The following is a 22,934-nucleotide window of genomic DNA, read 5'->3' on the forward strand; positions in this document are numbered from 1 at the left end:
TTGGAATTTTTCAAAATACATTTGTATATGCAGCATAGTATCATTGGTTGCATCATCAAAGAAAACTGTTCCAAAGCATTTAAGTTTGCTTTATTATATTTTCAGCATTATGTTTACTAGTTCAAATGGCCACAGTTTGATTGAAATGACTTCCTCATGCATGGAAATTCAACAACATGTGTAATGTACTCTCATTTTTATCTTTGCATCATGTTTTTCTTGGTGTTTTTTTCTGGTTTCAGAATTATTATACAGCATTTTGGGAAAAAAATGCAAAAAAGGAGACCAAAAGCTGAAGCTAAGATAGCAAAAATATGGACCGCCACTGTGTATTTCCCAGCTGTGCTCACATAAACTGGGATAAAAGTAATCCAGACTGCAAAGAATATCAGCATGCTGAATGTGATGAACTTTGCCTCGTTAAAATTATCTGGTAGCTTCCGAGCCAAAAATGCCATCAGGAAACACATGCAGGCCAGGATGCCAATGTATCCAAGAACACACCAGAAGCCAACCTCTGAACCGGGAACACACTCGATGATGATGATAGCACTGTGGTAACCTGTGTTGTTATTGGCATGAGGTGGACTGGTGAGCAGCCAGATAAGACAGATTATTACCTGAGTGGAGGGAAAAATAGGATGATCATTTTAAGGTGACAAAGTTGAATGAACATTTATCAACTTAACTTATGGCAAGTATTTCTACCTGAACTGCTGTTCCTAAAAGTGCACTGGCCCTCTGTTGGTTGGGTCCAAACCATTTCATGACATTGCTCCCTGGCAGTGTGGATCTAAATGCCATTAGAACCACTATAGTCTTGGCCAGTAAACATGAAATGCACAGAGCAAAACTGATCCCAAATGCTGGGTACCTGATACGGCAAAGCCAGTCTGAAGGCTCACCAATGAACAACAGACCAACAAGGAAGCAGACAGCAAGAAACAGCAAGAGAAGGAAGCTCAGTTCCATATTGTTGGCCCGAACAAGTGGTGTGTCTTTGTATGTAAAGAATATGGCCAGAATGGAGAGGGAAATACAAGCTCCAAGGACGGATACAGCACAAAGCACACCACCCATCAGCTCATGGAAAGACAGGAACTCAACCGTCTTTGGGATGCAGAGATTTCTTGCTTGATTGGGCCACGTGTCCTTTGAGCAGCGTGAGCACTCTAAAGAATCTATAGACACCAGAAGAGGACTTTTTAGTTTGGAGATGCTACATTTACATAGAAGCACAACAATTTATATATGGGTAACATAGAAGAAAAAATGACAGAAGACCACAAACCAGTCTTATTGCTAACTTCTCCTTCAGCACAGGGGACACAGTCAAAACAGCAGATGGGTTCCCCCTTTCTCCTGCCGATGCGAGAGCCTGGAGGGCAACTCTCACTGCATACAGAGCGGGAGGCCTGAGAGGCAAATTTCAGCCACTCAGAAAGACTCTGATTTCAACCAGTATCCACCACTGACACTGCTGTGTTATGCAATACTGGTCTTTGCAGACTATTTCAGATACAGACTAAAATGTTATGGAAATCGAATTTAATGTGATTTATAAAAGCTACATTTTTGCAACTAAAACTGAATATAATTCTGTGACCGAGCATGTAATGTAATAAATAATCAACACAATTGTGGTGTAAGAATACTGTGATACTTGTTACACAATGGATGAACTCTTTTAATCCCCACATAATGAAAAGAGAACTGTTTATCAAGCCTGTGTCAGATGTAACTTATGTACTGTAATTATTCTAAAACTGTCAACAAAATGTTGGGTTAATAATGGGATTTATGAAGATGCACAGGTAATTGATGTAACTATCAGCTTGAGCAGTTAAATTTGAAGGTAACATTTTCTCAAAAATAAGTATATTGCACGCTAATAAAAACAAATTTGCTGATGTGTTTATCAACAGTACATACAACAGTCGAAGAGGTGAACACGGCCTCAAGCCCTTTTGCAGAGAACACACCTGTTTCCCAATAGGCCACTGTATCACTGTGTCATTTATGACCAGACTGCGTCCAGTAGGTGAGGAGGCATGATAGAAGCCTACTTTTACCAAGTGTAATGAGCCATCAGGCCTCTTTTGCCAGTTCATAAGATCATAATAAGCAATGGGGTCACCGTTTTGATCAAAGTTGACTTTCTCCCCCAGTGCAGAGAAATTAGCATGCTTCATGTAGTAGATAAGCTGAGGGAATAAGGAAAACAAAAAACCATGATGGATATGACTTTCTCATCTCATCAAGTTTTTACTTAAATATAATATTTAATGCACAACTAGTCTCACCTGCCAAGGTTTAAAATCTTTGGGGTCTGCACAGGTACCATTAAGAAAAGGCCCCTGTCCAACTTTGCAGTTACTCATGTCTTGCAAAGCATGGGCCACCAGATACACAGCCTTGTAGACATTATAGGACACTCTTAGCTGTGTCACATCGGAATAAGGAGAGTAAACATTATTTAAATCCTCCTTCCCTTTACATGGCGATCTGTCAAGGTAACTGTCGACCCCGTGAGAGTGGCTGTTCACTGACCCGTTCAGTTGACAGTTAAACAGCTCTTCCCAAAACTCTGCCAGGAATGCTGATTCATGAATATCGGATGGTCTGAGACTAGTGAGGTGTTGTTTCAGCCCTGGAATCACATCAGCTCTCCGGATGGCGAATCCAAGTGTTCCCTTTAGGAGGTCCCCAAACTTTTCCCAGAGTGATCTGGCAGTGGACCAAGCCTCACTGGCGATCCACTGCAAACCAGTTATATTTCGATGTCGAATCTCTCTCAGAATACCCTGCATCTCTGATTCACCAGAGAAGTTAATGATGACCTTTGAGGACGCTGTCTAAATTGTGAAAATGTACGTATATATAATTAATACAATTTAAACTGTTAAACAACTTTAATTAAAGGGTCAGCTCACCCTTAAATGAAACACATTTTTTCCTATTACCTAAGATGTTACTTGTCAATCTGTCTAGAATGTTTTGGTGTGAGTTGTCAAGTTTTGGAGATGCTTGCCAAAGAAATGCGTTCTTGCTAATATAATCCAACTTCATGGCACTCAGCTTTTGGTGCTCAAAGCAGCAAAATGATAAAATAAATGAGTAAATTGAAGAAAAAAAAAAAGCAACTCAACAGCAATGTCTCTTTTCAGAAAGCATGACCTGTTTAATCAAGGTAAACTGCACACAGTCTTTGTGTGCAGTTTAACATGGGAACTAGCATTACAGCCCAGCCAAGACGGACGCCATTAATGTTACACAGGTTTCCACAGGTCCACTTCTTTCCGTGATATGGTGCAGTTTGGTTGAAAGAAAACAGTTCCTCCATGAACCAGCTGACAACAAGGTCTGTAGATTCCTTGGACTGACAAGGTCATGATCTTGTTTTTCAGATATATTTTTTTCTAAGTGAACCATCTAGTTCCATTATGTTCAAGAGAAGACAGGCAGTTCTGCAGCCAGTATCTCCAAAACATGGTTGCTCACACCAAAGCACATAAGATGGATAAACGGCATTATAGATAAGAGGAAAATATGTATTTTTCAGTTGGACCTATAGTTTCTAAGAAATATTATTCATATTCAACCACTTATAATTGCCTCATACAGATTGTAACACTTTTACTTGCTGCACCAATTAATATGTTTATGATTAGCCACATGTACAAGGGATGCAAAAACAAATTTATCAATAATAAGTCAAAAAAAGTCCAGTGTATCAGCAGGAAATGTTTAAATGTTGAGAAATTGTGTCAGAGAGGTACTGAATTACTTTTACGGCTATTCAACAGAACAAAATTTGTCATTTTATCATACAGAAACATGACACCTGAACATCATTAAAAGTAAAGGAAGCAAAGGACAATGTTCCTGAGAATAAAATTTGCTTGTAGTGACTAAAATTATACCCTGGAATTCATTCACACCAACTATGATTTATCCCTCTGACAATGTAAATATCAAATGTTTTATATTACTAGCTTGATAAATGTAGTATTTATTGCAGGTGGGGATGACATTTTGTCTGCTGTGTATGTATGACACATTTTTAAATACCTGAATAACATCCAGGAGCTCATCTAGAGCCTGCTGACTCAGGACAACAGGGTAGAAATGAGTGTAGGCAGCACATACACCATACTGCATTGACTCTTGCAGGAACAGCTGGATGGCAAATCGGGCGTAATCAGATTCCACCCCAATCACTCCCACCCAGGTCCAGCCAAAATAGCTAACCAGCCGGGCCAGAGCTCTGACCTGGAAGGCATCACTAGGCATGGTGCGCATGAATGAGGGGAATTCCCTTTGGTTACTCAGACAGCTGCAGGAGGCAAAGTAGCTCACCTGGTTTCATAGCAAACAATAGTTAAACTTCTGCACAATTTGGCTCACTGAAAAGGCTGTTCAACAAGCATCAGATTTCATCAAACAATACGACTGTCTTCACACGCATTCAGTGACTCGAAATTTTCCCTGTACTTTAAATGGAAAAGGAGATGGATTCTTGTGACTTAATTACTACTGAGATGTAAAAATGGAAAATGATTCTGTACTGATTTTAAAATATGGACTTTGATACTTTTTCAAAGCATAATGGTGGTACATTTTCAAACAAAGCATTTTACATTTAAAAGTCCATTAGTAGTCCAACGGAAACATAAAATCTTTGTCCAGTGAAAAACTTATTCCAATTATTTTAATTCAATTATTTTACATTGAAAGATTTAGTGTTTCTCTGTTGGTTGAGAAAATCCTGCTAGTTAAATAAACCATTTTAACAACTCTTATCTGAAATGCCTTATCACAAAGCTGAAATAGGGCTCTTGTATCATTTTGCAATGGTGTGGTCCTACATTATTATCAAGAAATCACGAAAGCCTGATTCAACATTACAAAACACATATTATTAACATTATCACGACAAAAGAACTCAGGCAGGAAGTCTCACCAGAGGGATATGGAAAGACCCCAGACTTCTTAGCAGAGCCATGGACACCCCAGAGGCAGCATCTCCTATGATAACAGGGGACACAGTCTTTTGTATGGCAGCACAGCCTAAATTAGAGCCAGTGCTACTTTTTAGACTTTTCTCTGTTTTGTTCACATTGTCAGCTCTGGAGACTCTCTCCGGCTGGCCATTCACCAGCAGCAAAGATGCTCTCAGGGACACAGGTATGTCATCACAGCTGTCATGTATGTGGAAACCCAACTTGAGTTGTGGCAGGAGGTCACTGCGCTGGTTGATCTCTTTGATGGCAAAAGTCATGGTTTGCATCCATCGCAAGGCACGAGAGCTGAAACTGCCAAAGTGAAAAGCAATTCATCACACAGCACAAGCACATAAATGTATATTAAAGTACCAGAAACAAAATTTCAATAAAATCCAATAAAATGAACTTAAATCTACTGTGTACTACACAAGCCAGCTGCTATGAAAAACAGAGTAATCACTTACTACTTATACATATACGGTTTTGGTTTTGTTTTGTATGTTGGAAGAGATGACACAGGGCTGTAATGTAGAGGGAATAAGCCCCCTATTACCACATCTCCATCTTCATAAAGACTGTTTTTCTCCTCTGCCCCCATGAAAACACAGTTATCCAGAGAAGCAGCTAAACCAGTTCCTCCCCCATAAAGAGAAAGAAAAATAAGAAGCTTTGTCGCTGTCATTGCCATCTTTGGCCCAGGTTTGAGGGAAAGCTCCAATTAAAGTTAAAGGTAAAGTCAAATGTTTAATGGCTAAATAAAAAATAGCTGCTGTTTCTTGTCATATACAAAAGCATTATGATATTTCAGGACACAGCTGATTTATATGCTGTGCTTAGCACTCACAAAGGTGAGAGGAGTGCCCAGATACACTAGTTGTGACATCACTAACATAACAGGAGGGTTAAGGAAAGAACATGTGTTCATATGGTAGGGCGAATACAGTACCCTCAATGAAAAACTACATTCATAGTCATCTCTTTAGTTTTCTTTGCGCTGAAGTTGTAGTCATACAACACAATTTAAGTTCTTGAGCCCTTTGAAGGATCTGTATACATTTGCACTGGATATTAAAGTGGGCTAAACAGTGTATAGTATAAAGAAATTGACTTGACTTTGCTAGTGGATAGGGCTTCTGGGCCTTCGTTCATCTTGGTGAAATGTACATTATTTCAGCACTGCTAGTTTTCCTTTAGCAGTCTGGATTCATTCTTAAAACGGAACGCATGTTCTCAGAATTGAAGGCCTGCTAGTTAGACTCTATTATGTCTCTGTATTGTTTCTTAGCATGTTAGCATGTCTGGGTTTCCTGTATTTGTCCACATTGCCAGAGTTGGGAGATTTGCAGAAGAGGGAACAAGATAAGGCCTTACACATGGTGTATACTATCTTTCTCAAGAAAAGCTCACCTCACCTTTAATAAACAGTTTGTTGTTGTTGTTGCTGCTTTTCCGGTATGCCTGAATTCAGAAATTCGTATGTTAAGTAAAGCACATTAAATGCTGTGTAAGCTGCTACATTGATGTAGCACTTTAAGACATGCCTTTCATTCAGCCATTTATACACAGTGATGGATGCAAGATACCATGCACCTACCAGTGTTCAGGCCCTGGTCTGTGAGCAACATGAGTTTCAGTTTGTCTTTCCCAAGTACACTTTTACATGTAGACAGGAGGAACTGGAGATTAAACCACCAACCCTTTGATTAATGGACCCACTTGTGCTGAATGGTACATTCATTCCTTGAAGCAGCTCAGTACAGTGCAAAATGCAACACAAATGCCATAATCAATGCCATTGCACCCCACGACATCAGACATTTCTGTCATGGAAATGTGAAAGTTTTGAATATGTTCTCTTTTTGAATTTTATGAAACTTATTTTTTGTGATTCAATCTACTTGAACAAATAGGGCGGTACTGCTGATATCCAACCCACTGTCAGTCAGTCATTCATAAGATGAAAGAATAATAACATCAGATACTGTATATAACTTGCTTTAATTCCTTGCTCTCTCTCTCTCTCTCTCTCTCTCTGTGTGTGTGTCTTTGGGGATGTCTAACAATATGACTCTGCTTGTCTTATTCCCTTTGCTTTATTCTGTCTGTGTCCTTGTGATCACTGATAACCCAATTTCCAGTTTCACCTCTCCACCCTCACCTGCAGCTAGACAATGTATGCTTCAGAACAGCTTTCAGCCAAGCTTTGTGGACAATGGTGACTTTATTATTGGCGGGATCTTCCCCCTTCACTATAACCAGGAGATGCCAGACCTTAACAATACCTACAAACCACCACCAGTGAAGTGCAATGGGTAAGTTTAATACAAGTGGGTTGGAAATTATAGGGTGACTGATTTTGTACAACAAAGATGTTGTAGAACTCTTTTTTTAATGATTGGGTTATACAACATTTATTTACATTCACCAGACTTGTTTGGGTAGAATATAGCATAATTTAGCCATATATGCCATATATCAGCAGGTAAAGATTACATGCTTGATGTATCTAATGTGTGTGTCGTGTGTGCATCTATGTTGGCTGGGCTGCAGCTTTGATCCCAGAGCTTTCCGCTGGGCTCAGACTATGAGGCTGGCAGTGGAAGAGATAAACCAGAGTACAGAGCTATTGCCTAATTACACCCTTGGATACAAAATCTTTGATTCATGTGCATATCCATTGACTGGCCAGAGAGCTGCTCTGGCTGTGTTGAATGGGCTGAGAGAGCTTGACTCTCCCATGTGCAGTGGTGCCTCTCCGCTTCTTGCTGTGATTGGGGAATCTGGTTCTGCTCAGTCTATCGTAGTTTCAAGAATCCTACAGCCATTCAGAATTCCAATGGTAATGATCACTCTTTCCTCTTTAATCCAAAAAACATCAACTTGTTACCTATAATACATTTTACTGCACTTTACACACAGATCAGCTACTTTTCTTCATGTGCTTGTTTCTCTGATCGAAGAAAATATCCCACCTTCTTCAGAGTAATCCCTAATGATGACTATCAGGTGAGTTTGGCTTCAGATTTAGAACGATTTGATAACCTTTCAGTGCTGTCACAGTAAAAAGACACCTTTTCAAAATTCTATATGTGTCATCCAGGGAAGATCTTGTGTCTGCTGAGTTCAAGTTTAATTAACTTTTTAGGAATATCAGTGCTTTGTTTTCAGTCAAACTGTCGCTTGAGTTTATGGAGTATTTTTGAGAGTTATAAAATTATAAAATTGCTCAACCAGCAAAGCATATTACTTTGCAGTGCTATACAGAGTAGAGCAGAGAAACTATAAACAAACTAAAATGATGTCAGTCTTTTTTTTCTTGTCCAAATGTTGACACTCATTTCTGGTGAACCCAGGTGAAGGCCATAGCTCAGCTACTGGTACGCTTCAACTGGACTTGGGTGGGGCTGGTGCGAGGGGACCATCAGTATGGGCTCTTTGCTGTGCAAGGTCTACTGAGAGAATTACAGGGTACCAAAGTGTGTGTAGCATACCAAGAAATGATCCCTCTGCTCTACAATCGCCAGAGGGCACTGGAAATCATGGAGGTAGACACAAAGACACCCTGCATTGAGTTTTATAACGTTAGAGATTTTTTTTTTTCACGTCACGGACAATTTTAAAATAGATTCCGATTATGTTTCAGTGACATTTATGAAAATTTGTGTGGAATATTGTGATATTTATACAAAAAAATTCGACAACCCCGGTGAAAACTATTTCAGTCTGCATGTTGCTCTCAGCATACACTATTTTCTGACAAAATGTCATATCACCACTAGGTAATATCAAATTTGGAATTTACCAAATCTTACCAAAACCTTAGACCTTGTGACTTAGTTCTAACCTGCTTTCTTTTGCCTTCTCTTTTTATTATGAAACTCTCTTCTTACTCCATCATCTGCCTCTCTGTAAAGGTGATGCAGAGCTCTTTGGCTAAGGTGGTGGTGGTATTTTCAGCAGAGGGCGAGATGACACCATTCTTGAGAGATTACATGACACAGAACATCACTGGAATCCAATGGGTGGCTAGTGAAGCCTGGGTGACAGCATCTGTCTTTACAGGGAGCGAGTATTACCCTTACCTTGGGGGCACCATTGGGTTTGGCATCAGGAGAGGTCACATCTCCAGGCTCAGTGACTACCTACAAACAATAAACCCTCACATGTATCCCAATAATCTTCTAGTGAAGGAGCTGTGGGAGGCTCTGTATGGTTGCAGTCCTTCTCTCTCCTCTGCCTCCCACTTTCCTCCCTGTACAGGACAGGAGTCCTTGTTGGAGCAGCATTCAGCCTACATGAATACATCCAGCCCCAGAGTGGCCTATAATGTCTACAAGGCTGTATATGCCATTGCTCATTCCCTCCACAACCTACTTCTCTGTCAACCAGGCAGTGGGCCTTTCCAAAACAACTCATGTGCTGAGCGCAACAATATACAGCCCTGGCAGGTATAATCCAGTATTCTTGCTGTTACCATATTACATCAAAAATGTTGTATTTTAGACTAATTACTATTATCTATTGGTTTTCAAGCTTCAGTACTACCTCCAGGAAGTGACGTTTAACATTGCCGGAGAGGAGGTGAACTTTGACCTGAAGGGTGACTCCATACCCTATTATGATATCATCAACTGGCAGAGAGGCACAGGCGGAAACATTGAATTTGTCAACGTGGGGTTGTTTGATGGAACCAAGCCTGCTGGAGAGGAGCTGGTGATCCAGGAGGACAGGATAATATGGGCAGGGCATCTCAGTGAGGCAAGCTGCTCACACTGTGTTTTTACCTTCATCAGGTGCCAACTGTTGACGTTCTATAGGTTGAGGTGGAGGTAAGTCAGGTGGGCAGGATGAGCTGGATCTGATATGAGTTCCGTTACATTCATACAGCTAACAGTAGACAGACTAGTGCAGAGTTAAGAGATACATAAAAATGAAACACTACATTTGCACACAAAACATACAAAGGCACAAAGGGCTCTTTGGGTTTTTCCCTTCAATAAAATTAAAAATGAATGAATTCTTTTTAAAACAATCACAGGTATTCAGATGCCTCCATTTTATATTCACATTTTTACATATTGAATAGAACTACACATTCCGAAACAGAGTCATTTAGAGAAATTTCTTAAATACCAGTTAATTAAAACTTAGATCATGATGATTTATGAAGATTTTTTTTTTAACTTAATCTGTTTATTTATAAAATGTCAGAAAATAAAAACACCTAGAGTGACAATTGCAAGTTTTCTGTCTGTTCAACAACAATGCTAAATGCATGGACATTCAGTTCACAGTAATGTTCAAAAAACCAAAGCAGCACATCTTCACATTTAAGGAGCTACTTAATATTTTTTCTTAATAATTTTCAATTTTCAAAATAGTTTTTTTTTTTTTAGAACTTTGACTAATCAAGTGATTGACAAATAATTTCAGCAAGGTCAATGCAAAGCTGAAAACCATTATCTGCTCCCTAGGTACCAGTGTCTGTGTGCAGTTCCAGCTGTCTTCCAGGGTCCCGGAAGGCTGTCCGTCGTGGGGAGCCTGTTTGCTGCTTTGACTGTGTTCCATGTGACAGCGGCAAAATTAGCAATCAGACAAGTGAGCCTCATAGCAAACAATAGAGACAACAACAGTTCCAGTCTAAGATGTAATACAGTGAGATAAAATTTAAATTTTGGATATCTTGTTTGATCATCTTCCCTTTAGATTCAGTAGAGTGCACATTTTGTCCTGAGGACTTCTGGTCAAACGAAGACAGAACGGCCTGCATCCCCAAAAAGGTGGAGTTCTTGGCCTATGATTCCTTGGGTATAGCCCTGACGGTGACTTCTGCGGTGGGCGCCTGCTTCACTTTAAGTGTCTTTGCAGTCTTTTTCTATCATAGAAACACAGCTGTCGTTCGGGTGAACAACTCTGAACTCAGCTTCTTCATACTCTTCTCGCTGACGTTGTGTTTTCTGTGCTCCCTGGTATTCATTGGAGAGCCAACATCTTGGTCCTGCATGCTGCGCCACACTGCCTTTAGCATCACATTTTCACTATGCCTCTCCTGCATCCTGGGGAAGACTCTGGTGGTGTTGGCTGCTTTCACTGCCACCAGGCCAGGGGACAACATCATGAAGTGGTTGGGGCCCAAGCAGCAGAGGGTCATCATCTTCAGTTGTACCGTTGTTCAGGTGGTTATATGTGCTGCCTGGCTTATTGATGCTCCCCCTAGTCCATCACGAAATACACAATATGAACGCTCCAAGATCATACTGGAGTGTAACGTGGGCTCCAGCCTCGCATTCTGGTGCGTTCTGGGTTATATTGGCCTACAGGCTTGTCTGTGCTTTATTCTAGCTTTTCTGGCTCGTAAGTTGCCAGGCAACTTTAACGAGGCCAAGTTCATCACTTTTAGCATGCTGATCTTCTGTGCTGTGTGGCTGGCATTCATCCCTGCTTATATTAGTTCTCCTGGGAATTATGCAGATGCAGTGGAGTCATTTGCCATTCTGGCTTCCAGTTTTGGATTGTTGTTCTGCCTGTTTTCTCCTAAGTGTTACATTATTATATTGAAGCCAGAAAAGAATACAAAACAACACCTACTGGGAAAAGAAAAGAAGTAACTTCCCATGAGTTAACCTTTCAAAAATATCTCATGAACATTAAACAAGCAATTATTTATCTACCTGTCTCAAAATACCCTGATGTTTGTACTATGAGCTAATGTGTCACGTAAAATTGAATTTTATTGTTTCTTCTCATTTGATATTTACTTCATTAAAATAAGTCAGTTCACAGTCTTTGTAACCAAAGCATGACACCTGCTATGCACTGCTAAACACAATGAAAACAATGAAACTTGAAAACAAATAGCAGGCCCATTAAAACAAGACAAACAAAGCAGAAATGTGCAGCAAGATTTCTCAGTCATACTTTTACGATTCTCTTGTTGGCCAAAACAGATAGAGAAAATTAACACATGATAACAATGTCAGTACGCAGATTAGTATGTGATGCATCTCAGGACTTTTAGCTATTTTCAGAGCTAGCGCTACCTACTTTCTTTGAAAAAGAGCTCTCGAATTTCCTAACCGCTGCAAATGCAGATGCAAGTGGGTGGTTCACTCCATTCATTCAGCAGTTAGTTTGCTTACAAGACACTTCCGCTTTGTATCCTTGTATCCTCCAAATTTTTATACACAATGCATTATAAGCCATTCCGTATTTAGAAATACATGTTATAACTGACAAACTTGTCAAATGAAACAATACAGTGAGTTGAGTTGAGTAGGGTAGTTGAGTAGGGTACTGCAATAAAATTATGAAAAAACATTCAACATACAATGCAAATCTTTTACAGTAAATGTGGAACAGTGAAATTTCAGATGTGCTGCTAGATTCCTCTTGTAACATAAGATACATTTGTTCATTAGAACCACCCTGGGCATTTGAAACAGTTTAAGTTGCCTTTTTTAACTTTACTTTTCAATGACTTTGAGATACCTGTACACCTGAAATTGCTTGTTTAACATTAAAATAATGAGTAAAATGAAACAAAACATTAATATGGTATTTATAAGTGTAAGAACTAGGTCACTACTTTGTTTGAAAGGACACAAATAAATGTACAAAACAGAAGCAATGCTTACGTCATGATTTCCTCCCTGGAGCCAGACCTGTGAGGGAAGCTCACCCAGGAGTGTCTGGTGGATCTTGTCTTGACCCATGGGACCCTTATCGGTCACAGCCTGAAAAAACTACATGCAGACGCCACCTTGTGGACCCACCACTTGCGAGGGTAGGGGTCAGGTGCAGTGTCAGCTGGGAAACAGGTAAAGGAGGGGTCCTAAATGTGCTGACAGCTGGCATCACAGGAGGGTACGGGGAGGAATGGCCTGCCCAATTTATACCTGTGCTTTTTTCTTGTTCGGCAGCTATATAACTTTTTAGCAAAGGGCAATTCATAAGTGTATTCAAGTCAAAGATCAACTTTGTGGTTGTTTTACCAGATCTGCAGCTGTACCTTTGGAAACCAGAGAGATATGAGCTAAGAGCTGTGAACTGAACCACTTGGTACTGAGTTAGATCAGACAGCAGGAGAGCCTGCCAGATACACTTGGTAAACCCAAATGTGGGAACTGACCTGAAACAACCCTGCCTAAGAACATATATGCGCAAATAAGTTGATTGTATCACATACTGGGAATGAAAAAGACAATCGTGACAATCATCATTTAATGCGATATACACTTGATATACCAGAGCATGACAGATAATGAGATGGGGTTCTTTTGCCCTACATATGGGCAAAGGAAGCATCATTTGTTAATGAAGTATCCAAAACACATGAAAATTCAGAGCTGTGACAACTAGTTGCCATTGTTTCTACACCCATTAGTGTGCACAAAGGAGCAAGAGCCCATTCAACACTTTGATTTCCTTTTAATGCACTCCCTCTTAGGTCGACCTTTTCTAACTGGAGATCGTTTTAAAGTGACATATTTTGTCATTGGAGGGAACTCACTCCAACGAAATTTGTTTTCACCTTCATTGCACTACTTGATCTACAGGTAAACAGTTCTAAGAGCAAAGTAAGGTGGCCAGGTCTCGGAAACATGCAAAAATTCATATATCATTTTCAAAAATTGCATTGTACAAAATATTTTACTGTGAAGTATGTTCAGTAGTTCACTACCTTAGGTTAACCAGAGCATCTTTCTTCAACACATAAATTGGACACATCAATCTCTTAGAAGGGCAGTGAGGCATAAAAAAATGATCTTTGCAGAATTGAGATTGTGCTCTCATTGGCTGATGATGTTTCTCTTAAGGCAGAAAAAGCTATAAATGTCAGCTCCAGGGTCAGAATTGCTTTAGTGAAGGGGAGGGTGACTCGTGATGGGTTGGATTGCTATTATCTTGTGCACCCTGCTGGTGAGTGCAAAGTCAGAGAACCAAACATGTAAATTAATTGGGCAGACAGGATTCATGGAATTTTCAAAAGAAGGTGATTTTATTATAGGAGGAATTTTCTCTATTACTAGTACTCGCACCCTGGTAGATAATAACTATCAGGCACCTCCATATGCGTACTGCAAGAAGTAAGTGACTATGCCTTAAATGTGACATTAAGAAAATACATGCATGCATTTTGTCATATTTTGCAAAATGATCAGCTTATAATAACATGTTTGTATGGTGTCAACACTTAACTGTGTTTTCAGGTGGAATGACAGGGAACTGAAGTTTGCCCGGACAGTGATTTTCACTGTGGAGGAGATCAACAGAGATACTAAGCTACTTCCTGGAGTGAGTCTGGGCTACAGGCTGTACAATGGCTGTGGGAGTGAAAATTTGATACGGGCAGCTGTAGAAGCTGTAAATGGAGAGGACTCAAAGAGCTGTAGTGGTCAGATTCAGGCTCTTTTAGGTCATTCATCTTCTGGAGTGAGTGAAGACATAAACATGATACTAAGCCCATTATCCATTCCACAGGTGAGAAAAAAATATAAAATTGGGGAATTTGGGAAATAAGCACACTGTGCAATGTTCATTATTATAGTAATTTATTCATATTTGCTTTTTATATATATTTATATGTTTTTATTTCCTATTTCTTTGAAGGTTAGTCATCTTTCAACCTGTGCTTGTTTGAGTGACAAACGACTATATCCCACATTCTTCAGAACAGTGCCAAGTGACCGCTTCCAAATCATCGGTCTGGTGCAGCTTATGAAATACTTTAACTGGCGCTGGGTGGGGATTATTTATTCTGATGGTTTGTACTCAGAGGAAGGTACAGCTGAATTCATTGATGAAGCAAAGAAACAGGAGATATGTGTTGAATACATACTACCTTTCTCTAAGAAATCTGAAATCAAATTCAAAGCTATTTTAGAGACATTAAGGGAATCCTCATCCAATGTGGTCCTGTTATTTATGTCTCTGTCTTTCACCAAATCGTTCCTTTCAAAAATGGAGAATTATAACATAACAGGAAAGCAGTGGGTTGGTAGTGAGTCTTGGATCACACAAGCAGACCTTGCTTCGGCTGAAAGAAAAGGAATTTTACAAGGAGCGATGGGCTTTGCCATCCCTCAGGCATCCATACCAGGTCTTGGTGAATTCCTACTCAGCTTAAAGCCATCTGATGAACCACAGAGTGCTATAATTAAAGCTGTGTGGGAGAATTTCTTTGACTGCAGCTTCTCTCCTTCAAATACATCCGCTATCTGCACTGGCACAGAGGATCTCCGGACAGTTTCCAGTGACTACACAGATGTGACAGATTTCAGGGCTGAGAATAATGTGTACAAAGCTGTGTATGTGGTGGCATATGCAATTCATGCATTATTGCAATGTGAAAATGGATCAAATCCAACCACGGGAAAGCCCTGTGTGAACAAGACCGAAGTTAAGCCTAAGCTAGTAAGTTATAGAAAATGTATCCAGGCACAGTAATGTATATTTGGCATGTAATGTTTTGATTTTGTTGTGGTTACCACATACACACGAACACACACACACACACACACTCAAATGTTTAGGTATTCATTCCATTTTGGGTTCCATTTGAATAGCAAGTGTCTTGACTTTTGCTTGCAAAGTGTATCTATTCTACAACTACACTATGCCAATTGTCTCTCTGTAGGTGTTGGAACACTTGAAGTATGTGAACTTCACAACAGAGAGTGGGGCTAAAGTTTTTTTTGATGAAAATGGAGACTCAGTTGCCCAGTATGACTTAGTGAACTGGCAGATGAAAGAGGATGGCTCTGCAGAGATTGTAAATATCGGACTATATGATATCTCTTTTCCAGAGGGGAAAAAATTCAAATTAAAGGCCAACACCAAAATAATTTGGGGAGGAAACAGTAATGAGGTAAAGTGAATGGAAAACTGTGTAACCCAGATTTTCAGCACCTTATACATTAGTGTAGTCACCACAAGTAGCAAGTATCTTAAAGAGTATAAACATCAGCTTCCTCTCTTGGGGTTAAGATGGAGAGGTAGTCTTTACATTGAGTCCTTTCAGAGTTAAGAGTGGCACTCTTTTTTTCATAAACATGTTTTAAATATTTCATTGTCAGTGAATTCCAAAACATTATATTTTGCATTATTTAGTTTTCACCTGCTGTGTTTTACCTAACCAGGTGCTGAGGTCTGTCTGCAGAGAACCGTGCCCACCAGGGACTCGTAAGGCCATAAACAAGCTTAAGCCTGTGTGCTGTTTTGACTGCTTTGAGTGCCCTGAGGGAACAATAAGTAATCAGACAAGTGAGTAAGGATTTCAAAATCCAATTAGTTTTTTTGTGTATTGTATTAAGAATGAATTGCAATATTAATAGAATAATTTAAAAAAAACACTCATCTTTTACAGATTCCTTGGACTGTTTGATCTGTCCACCTGAATTTTGGCCAAATGAAAAGAAAGATCAGTGCCTTCCAAAACCTTCTGAATACCTTTCCTATAAAGAGATCATGGGGGCACTTTTAACTGGATTTGGCTGTGTTGGCATATTTCTGTCTCTTCTGACATCAGTCATTTTTCTAGTTCATAAAGAGACTCCCATTGTAAAAGCCAACAACTCTGAACTGAGCTTTCTGCTGCTCTTCTCATTAAAACTGTGTTTCCTGTGTTCTCTGACCTTCATCGGTCGGCCCTCTGAGTGGTCCTGCATGCTGCGACACACAGCATTTGGCATCACCTTTGTCCTCTGTATCTCATGTGTCCTGGGGAAAACAATAGTGGTGTTGATGGCCTTCAGAGCCACACTTCCAGGCAGTAATGTGATGAAATGGTTTGGTCCTACACAACAGAGACTTAGTGTTCTGACTTTTACTCTCATTCAGGTTGTGATTTGTATACTTTGGCTAACAATCAACCCTCCATTCCCGAGGATGAACATGAAGTACTATAAAGAGAAAATAATCTTAGAGTGCGCCCTGGGTTCAGCTGTTGGATTCTGGGCTGTGTTGAGTTATATTGGATTTCTTGCTCTCTTGTGCTTTGTACTTGCTTTTCTTGCCAGGAAGCTGCCAGATAGCTTTAATGAAGCCAAACTGATCACGTTCAGCATGCTGATATTCTGTGCAGTCTGGATCACATTTATCCCAGCGTATGTGAGTTCTCCTGGAAAGTTCACTGTAGCTGTGGAGATTTTTGCCATTTTGGCCTCCAGTTTCGGTTTGCTGATATGCATTTTTTTACCAAAATGTTATATTATTATCTTCAGACCAGAACAAAACTCTAAAAAACATTTGATGGGCAAAATACCCCCAAGAACTCTCTAATCTGTAATTCAAATGTTTCCTCAATACGAATAGCCTTAGTATGACAGCAAATTAAAATTCACTGCCTCGTCTCACAGCTAATTTGGAACCCTGTTGTAATTCGGAATCTTTTACTTGCTGTAATGTGCTGAATAAATTGAATACACTGACTTGGGCCTTCTTTTCGGTTTTTATTTTAACATCATTACTGTATATTACACAGCTTGTAACTGCATTATACTTTGTCACTTTATAATTTCATTATGCTCATGTTGGATGCAAAATTTTACAACATTTAACCAAATTGCAAAGCATAAACATACATGCAGTGTAGTACAGACTAACGCTAACACCTTTAATTTAGTGGGACTTACACAATTGTCAAAAAAACCCCAAAAAAACAGTGCAGTTTTGTTGATATTTAATATTAAACCATAAATAATAATGTTGCTTGGAAACATTAAGAAAACATGTATGAGCTCATCATACTTGCTCAACCAAACCAAGATGTCTTTGCATGTTTTTCAACTTGTACATACTGACACTGTCATTGAATGTTATTATATTTTTATATTATTGATGAACACAAAGATGACAGGGCTGACATGATTTACATTTTGAATTGTTGTTTCACAAGGTGTCTGTTTAAATCCTTTCATCACTGTGGAATCAAGTCATGTCCAGCAGATGTCACCGTAGTCAGTAACTGTATGTAAAGATGTCAGAATGATAATCCTAATAGAAAACATCTCTACTTTGTTCTTTAAGAATAAACTGTAATGTGATTAACTACTGGACATTAAAAAAAATTCATGATATTTTTCCCCAGTAGTATGACTCGTCTGTCTGTCAAAATATGAAGCGTAAATCCCTGTCATTAATTGATGTGGGCAGATTAAAGTGATATGTACAGCTTGATTCCTAAACCAACAGTGAGTTAACCACAATAGCCAATGTTGACAATATATATCAACATTGGCTGGGTTAACATGTCATTTAACATTATTTCACTATCTTTGCTTGTGAGTCAAACACATAAGCCTTGACAATTAAGGTTATAACTTGTCCAAGTGAGTGAAACATATGGGGAGAAACAGACCTGTTAGCTAATGTGTCTAAATACGCATGGCAAGTTTATTTATTTATATATTTTGACAAGCAACTTATTATTATGCTTATCCTTTTTCCTTCCCTGTCCTTACCAGAAAGAGCTTAATTGCAAGTGTTCAACTTGGCATACGTTGTAATTGTGATCCAGTTGTTGTTGTTTGTTGTTGTTTCTAAGATTACGCAGCAGTTTATTTGGAAAATACTTGTTTATCTTCAAATACAGGTGGACATAATAATTGACTTACTGTTTCGGCAGAGGTATGAGTTTAATTGTGATATATGCAAGTAAATTCATCTGATCTGGTCTTACTTTCTCAAGTTCAATAGCAATAAAACTGAGCTCATGACTGTGACCACCAAGGCCTTCCTCCAGAAGGTTGGAGACCTTCTTGACAAAGATGGCTCCTCCACCTGCCCTTTCCCTAAAGTCTGCAACCTGATTGTCATACTGGACTCCACTCCAGTCCACTTTCCAGTCAAACATCAAGCCTCTTGAGACTTGGCCCATCACTCCTTGACCTCATGGCTGAGACATGATGAGACAAGACATGATCATGTCTTCAGCACTGCCTGTCTGCAATGGTGTCCTGCCTGGGGTACCCAGCAAAGTATTGCAAGGTCCTCAGTACGTGCAACCCTCAGCTGCCAGGCCAGAACATCACTCGCACATTTATCAACCTTCACTGGCTTCCAGTCAAGTAGTATATTTCATACAAAAATCTTCCTCCTCATCCATAAATGCAAACTATTATTATTCTTATTACAAACTATTTATTATCATTATTATTAGTCTTTCAAAAGCCAGTTATTGATGAAAAGGAATGAAAAAAGGTCACGTCACATAACACACCCCTTACCTATGTATTCACAATGACTCTGTCCTGTGGGAAACAAATCTACCTTTTATGAAGAGATGTCGACATTTACCTAACACAGTTGTTATGAGAGCTGTCTCCTGTCTCTTTGAAAAAAAATAAGAAAAAGAAAAGCCTGGCAAACATGCGAGGGTTGCAAGGAGCTATTGTCTTGTCTGTATTTGTACTCTACATAAACACAGTTTCTGGATGTAAACTTTTTGGTAGGTTTGACATGCCAAGTTCGTTCAAGCAGGGAGACATAATGATCGGAGGGATTTTCCCCATTTTCAACAAAGACATAAGTAGCACTTCTACTACGTTTGAGAGCAACCCACCCAGAGTGAAGTGTGCACTGTAAGTTTAAATGTATTTTATTTACCCATACTTAAAATTGTTATTCTGCTGTTGTCTTACAAATGTGCCATTGTATTAACATGTACAGCAGCAAGTCTGTAAACCTACAGCCTATTTCAATCATGGAAACCTTTTTAGATTTGACCTGCGTGCTTTTCGGTGGACTCAAGTGATGATATTTGCAATTGAAGAAATCAACAAAGATCCTGCTCTCCTGCCAAACATATCTCTTGGCTATAGGATTCTCAACTCTTGTTCATCTCCTACAAATACATTACGTGCTGCACTAACGCTGGCTAGTAACCCACAGGAGGTAGAACTGACTTCCCCTTGCCCTCCTGCTATATCTGCCCTCATAGCAGAGGCTGGATCATCACAGTCTCTAGCTGTGGCTGGAACTCTTGGGCCATTTCAAGTGCCAGTAGTAAGTGTTTAAATGTTTAAATGGTGTTTAATTGCATTAGTATTCTGTGATATCTGATGCTTTTGTCACACTTGTTCTGTGAGATTTTACTTAGACTTTCTTTGGTGCTCTTTTTCTAGGTAAGTTACTTCTCAACATGTGCCTGCCTGAGTGATAGAACTAAATATCCTACATTTTTTCGAACAATCCCCAGCGATTATTTCCAGGCAAAAGCTTTGGCAGCTCTGGTCAAACGTTTTGGCTGGGAGTGGGTCGGGGCCATACAGTCAGACAATGACTACGGACGAAACGGGATCACGGCTTTTACTCGAGAGGTTAAAAAGCTTGGAGTTTGTGTTGCATTTGTCGGGACAATTTTACGTACGTACAGTATGGATAAAATTCTGGCTGTTGTGGAAATGATCAAGCAGTCAACTGTCAAAGTCATTCTTGCTTTTGTTCCAGAGGGTGACTTTTACCCTTTGATGAAAGAGGTTGTTAAACAGAACATTACAGGAATTCAGTGGATTGGCAGTGAGGCCTGGATAACAGCAGCTCGACCCTCCACCCCTGAAATATACCAAGCTTTTGGGGGAGCCTTAGGGTTTGTGGTGCAGAAGATGGCTATTCCAAATCTAAAACCATTTCTTACAAGCATTAGCCCTTATTCCAATCCAAGTGCTGCCTTTGTGATGGATTTTTGGGAGATTATGGTCGGCTGTAAACCAGTTTCACCTGGGGAGCACACAGATGCTCAAATATGCACAGGCAATGAGACATTAATGAATTCAAAGCATGCGTTCTTTAATGTCACACAGCTCAGAGTGTCCTATAACGTGTATAAAGCAGTTTATGCCATTGCACATGCTCTTCATCAACTGATTTTCTGCCAGTCACCGGGAGAAAAAACAGTGAGGCCTTGTTTGAATGTATCAGAAATTCAACCCAAAGAGGTGAGAAATAATCAAAATAAAGTATGTCCAATTATCTGCAAATAAATGAAACTAAATGGATGGATCTATGTAGATGTTATTACTTCAAAGTGAACAAAAAATTTGTTTGTTTTCCTAGGTCACTGATCATCTGCAGAGGGTGAATTTTAGGAATCAGTTTGGGGATAATGTGTTCTTTGATGTCAATGGTGACCCTCCTGCTTCTTATGATATAATTAACTGGCAGCTGATTGATGGACAAGTGCAGCATGTCACTCTGGGTCACTTTTCTTCTGCTGCTCATGGTGATCATATGCTGAGCATCCAAGAGGAAGAAATTGTGTGGAGGACAGGAAAAATGGTAATTGTGAAGGCTTTGTCTTTCTAAGTTTGTAGAGTGTGAGCCATAATATAAGATCAAGTGAATCTAGTTGTACTATTGTTCATTTTTTAATTTTTTGTCCCCCTCAGGTTCCGACATCAGTGTGCTCTAACGTTTGTCCAGTAGGAACCAGGAGAGCACAAATAAAGGGAAAACCCATCTGCTGTTTTGACTGTGTCACATGTGCTGATGGAACTATAGCTAATTCAACAGGTATCAAAAGAGTGTATGCCACAAGAACAAACATCAACAATCCAGTATCATAGAATGAAATCTGTTTTGTATTTTAACAGGTGCAGCCGACTGCACACCCTGTCCACAGGAATACTGGTCCAATGAGAGGAGGGATGAATGCATTCCTAAAGCTATTGAGTTCCTGTCATATCATGAGCCAATGGGAATAGCTGTGACAGTAGTGTCCCTGTTAGGGGCCTCCCTGTCGCTGGTCACAATGATGGTCTTTATCCGCTTCAGAGAAACTCCTGTGATAAAGGCCAGCAACTCTGAGCTGAGCTGTTTCCTGTTGTTTTCTCTTTTCTTGTGCTTTCTCTGTCCCCTTACTTTCATCGGCAGACCCACAGTCTGGACATGCATGCTGCGCCACACAGCTTTTGGTGTAACATTTGCACTTTGTATTTCCTGCATCTTGGGGAAAACTATTGTTGTTGTTACAGCGTTCAAAGCCAGATTTCCTGGCAACAACATTGCTGGAAAGTTTGGTCAGGCACAGCAAAGGATCATCGTTTGCTTCTGCACATTGATTCAAATAGTAATATGTGTGTTGTGGCTAAAGTTAAACCCACCTTTCCCAGACATGGTTTTCAAATACAGCAACAAGAAGATTGTTTTAGAATGTAACACAGGCTCTGAGGCTGCTTTCTATGTGGTGCTGGGGTACATAGGGATCCTTGCAGTAATATGCTTGGTCCTGGCATTTCTGGCAAGGAATTTGCCTGATAACTTTAATGAAGCCAAATTTATCACATTCAGCATGCTGATATTCTGTGCTGTGTGGATTACTTTTATCCCAGCATATGTCAGCTCTCCAGGAAAGTTCACCGTAGCTGTGGAAACATTTGCGATTTTGTCTTCAGCATTTGGCTTATTACTTAGCATTTTTGTACCTAAATGTTACATAATACTGATCAAACCAGATAAAAATACCAAGAAACATGTCATGGGAAAACTGTGAACAAAAAAGGTTAAAAGGTTCTCACTTTTATATAAAGTAACTATGCAAGAGTATATGGGTGGAGCAAGATATTATAGTATTTTTTATGTAATTCAGATGATAAAGATTCACAGGTTTTGTATTTATTTACTAAAAGTCTTCTGTATAGATGAAAGCACAAGTGCACAAGATGCACAAGAAATACGCTATTTTAGGAGAAAACTTTGATATAATTGATATATCAATATAATTACTTCAAATCTATAATTACTTTATAATTACTTTACTTTATATCTATTAAATATCAGAGATTGTTCACTTTAACAAATTATTCTCACTGTATCTATGCAAGTGCTGTGAAAATCTATGTTCTTACAGTTTTAGACCTTTTTTTTTTTAATAAAAGTGATAAAAAATATAAAGTTTAAAGTTTATAAAGTTTCTTGTTTTTGTGGTCTTCA

At 39.4% G+C, this 22,934-nt stretch overlaps 5 protein-coding genes across 5 annotated transcripts; 4 read left to right on the plus strand and 1 right to left on the minus strand.

Moving 5' to 3' along the window:
- Positions 1-110: 110 nt before the first annotated feature.
- Positions 111-5,837, minus strand: LOC124059871 (extracellular calcium-sensing receptor-like). The gene is made up of 8 exons (XM_046390250.1): positions 5,471-5,837; positions 4,964-5,315; positions 4,072-4,359; positions 2,304-2,855; positions 1,983-2,204; positions 1,292-1,415; positions 709-1,181; positions 111-620 (listed from the first exon to the last, which is right to left on the minus strand). The coding sequence occupies exons 1-8, from the start codon at positions 5,692-5,694 to the stop codon at positions 198-200; spliced, it is 2,658 nt and encodes an 885-aa protein (XP_046246206.1). The 5' UTR covers positions 5,695-5,837; the 3' UTR covers positions 111-197.
- A 737-nt stretch (positions 5,838-6,574) lies between these two features.
- On the plus strand, positions 6,575-11,747 carry LOC124059170 (extracellular calcium-sensing receptor-like). Its single transcript, XM_046388992.1, has 9 exons — positions 6,575-6,654; positions 7,145-7,318; positions 7,557-7,845; positions 7,926-8,012; positions 8,360-8,551; positions 8,921-9,454; positions 9,540-9,764; positions 10,481-10,604; positions 10,713-11,747. Exons 1-9 carry the CDS (start codon positions 6,575-6,577, stop codon positions 11,612-11,614), a joined length of 2,607 nt encoding a protein of 868 aa, XP_046244948.1. The 3' UTR covers positions 11,615-11,747.
- Positions 11,748-14,217: 2,470 nt separating this feature from the next.
- Positions 14,218-15,482, plus strand: LOC124059872 (extracellular calcium-sensing receptor-like). The gene has a single exon (XM_046390251.1). It carries the CDS (start codon positions 14,538-14,540, stop codon positions 15,450-15,452), a length of 915 nt encoding a protein of 304 aa, XP_046246207.1. The 5' UTR covers positions 14,218-14,537; the 3' UTR covers positions 15,453-15,482.
- An 882-nt stretch (positions 15,483-16,364) lies between these two features.
- On the plus strand, positions 16,365-17,459 carry LOC124059873 (vomeronasal type-2 receptor 26-like; the record flags this gene model as incomplete). Its single annotated transcript, XM_046390253.1, has 1 exon — positions 16,365-17,459. A coding segment is annotated over one exon (921 nt), but the record flags the coding sequence as incomplete, so codon positions are not given.
- Positions 17,460-18,717: 1,258 nt separating this feature from the next.
- LOC124059171 (extracellular calcium-sensing receptor-like) lies at positions 18,718-22,843 on the plus strand. Its single transcript, XM_046388993.1, has 8 exons — positions 18,718-18,849; positions 18,939-19,072; positions 19,457-19,585; positions 19,826-20,009; positions 20,129-20,941; positions 21,060-21,281; positions 21,392-21,515; positions 21,596-22,843. The coding sequence occupies exons 1-8, from the start codon at positions 18,718-18,720 to the stop codon at positions 22,492-22,494; spliced, it is 2,637 nt and encodes an 878-aa protein (XP_046244949.1). The 3' UTR covers positions 22,495-22,843.
- Positions 22,844-22,934: the final 91 nt, after the last annotated feature.

The sequence above is a fragment of the Scatophagus argus genome, chromosome 5 (genome assembly GCF_020382885.2).
Source record: "Scatophagus argus isolate fScaArg1 chromosome 5, fScaArg1.pri, whole genome shotgun sequence".
NCBI classification, from domain to species: Eukaryota; Metazoa; Chordata; class Actinopteri; family Scatophagidae; genus Scatophagus; species Scatophagus argus.

Bases quoted from the DNA above. Each gene is read 5' to 3' on its own strand.
- LOC124059871 (XM_046390250.1), bottom strand. From the start codon at position 5,694: ATGGCAATGACAGCGACAAAGCTTCTTATTTTTCTTTCTCTTTATGGG. The intron at 2,856-4,071 runs GTATTTAAAAAT...TTCACAATTTAG, and splicing joins AGCTCCTGGATGTTATTCAG to ACAGCGTCCTCAAAGGTCAT. The intron at 2,205-2,303 runs GTGAGACTAGTT...TTATTCCCTCAG, and splicing joins AAGATTTTAAACCTTGGCAG to CTTATCTACTACATGAAGCA.
- LOC124059170 (XM_046388992.1), top strand. From the start codon at position 6,575: ATGGATGCAAGATACCATGCACCTACCAGTGTTCAGGCCCTGGTCTGT. The intron at 7,846-7,925 runs GTAATGATCACT...CTTTACACACAG, and splicing joins AGCCATTCAGAATTCCAATG to ATCAGCTACTTTTCTTCATG. The intron at 8,013-8,359 runs GTGAGTTTGGCT...TGGTGAACCCAG, and splicing joins TCCCTAATGATGACTATCAG to GTGAAGGCCATAGCTCAGCT.
- LOC124059872 (XM_046390251.1), top strand. From the start codon at position 14,538: ATGTTCATTATTATAGTAATTTATTCATATTTGCTTTTTATATATATT.
- LOC124059171 (XM_046388993.1), top strand. From the start codon at position 18,718: ATGACTGTGACCACCAAGGCCTTCCTCCAGAAGGTTGGAGACCTTCTT. The intron at 18,850-18,938 runs GTCAAACATCAA...TCATGTCTTCAG, and splicing joins CCACTCCAGTCCACTTTCCA to CACTGCCTGTCTGCAATGGT. The intron at 20,942-21,059 runs GTGAGAAATAAT...TTGTTTTCCTAG, and splicing joins CAGAAATTCAACCCAAAGAG to GTCACTGATCATCTGCAGAG.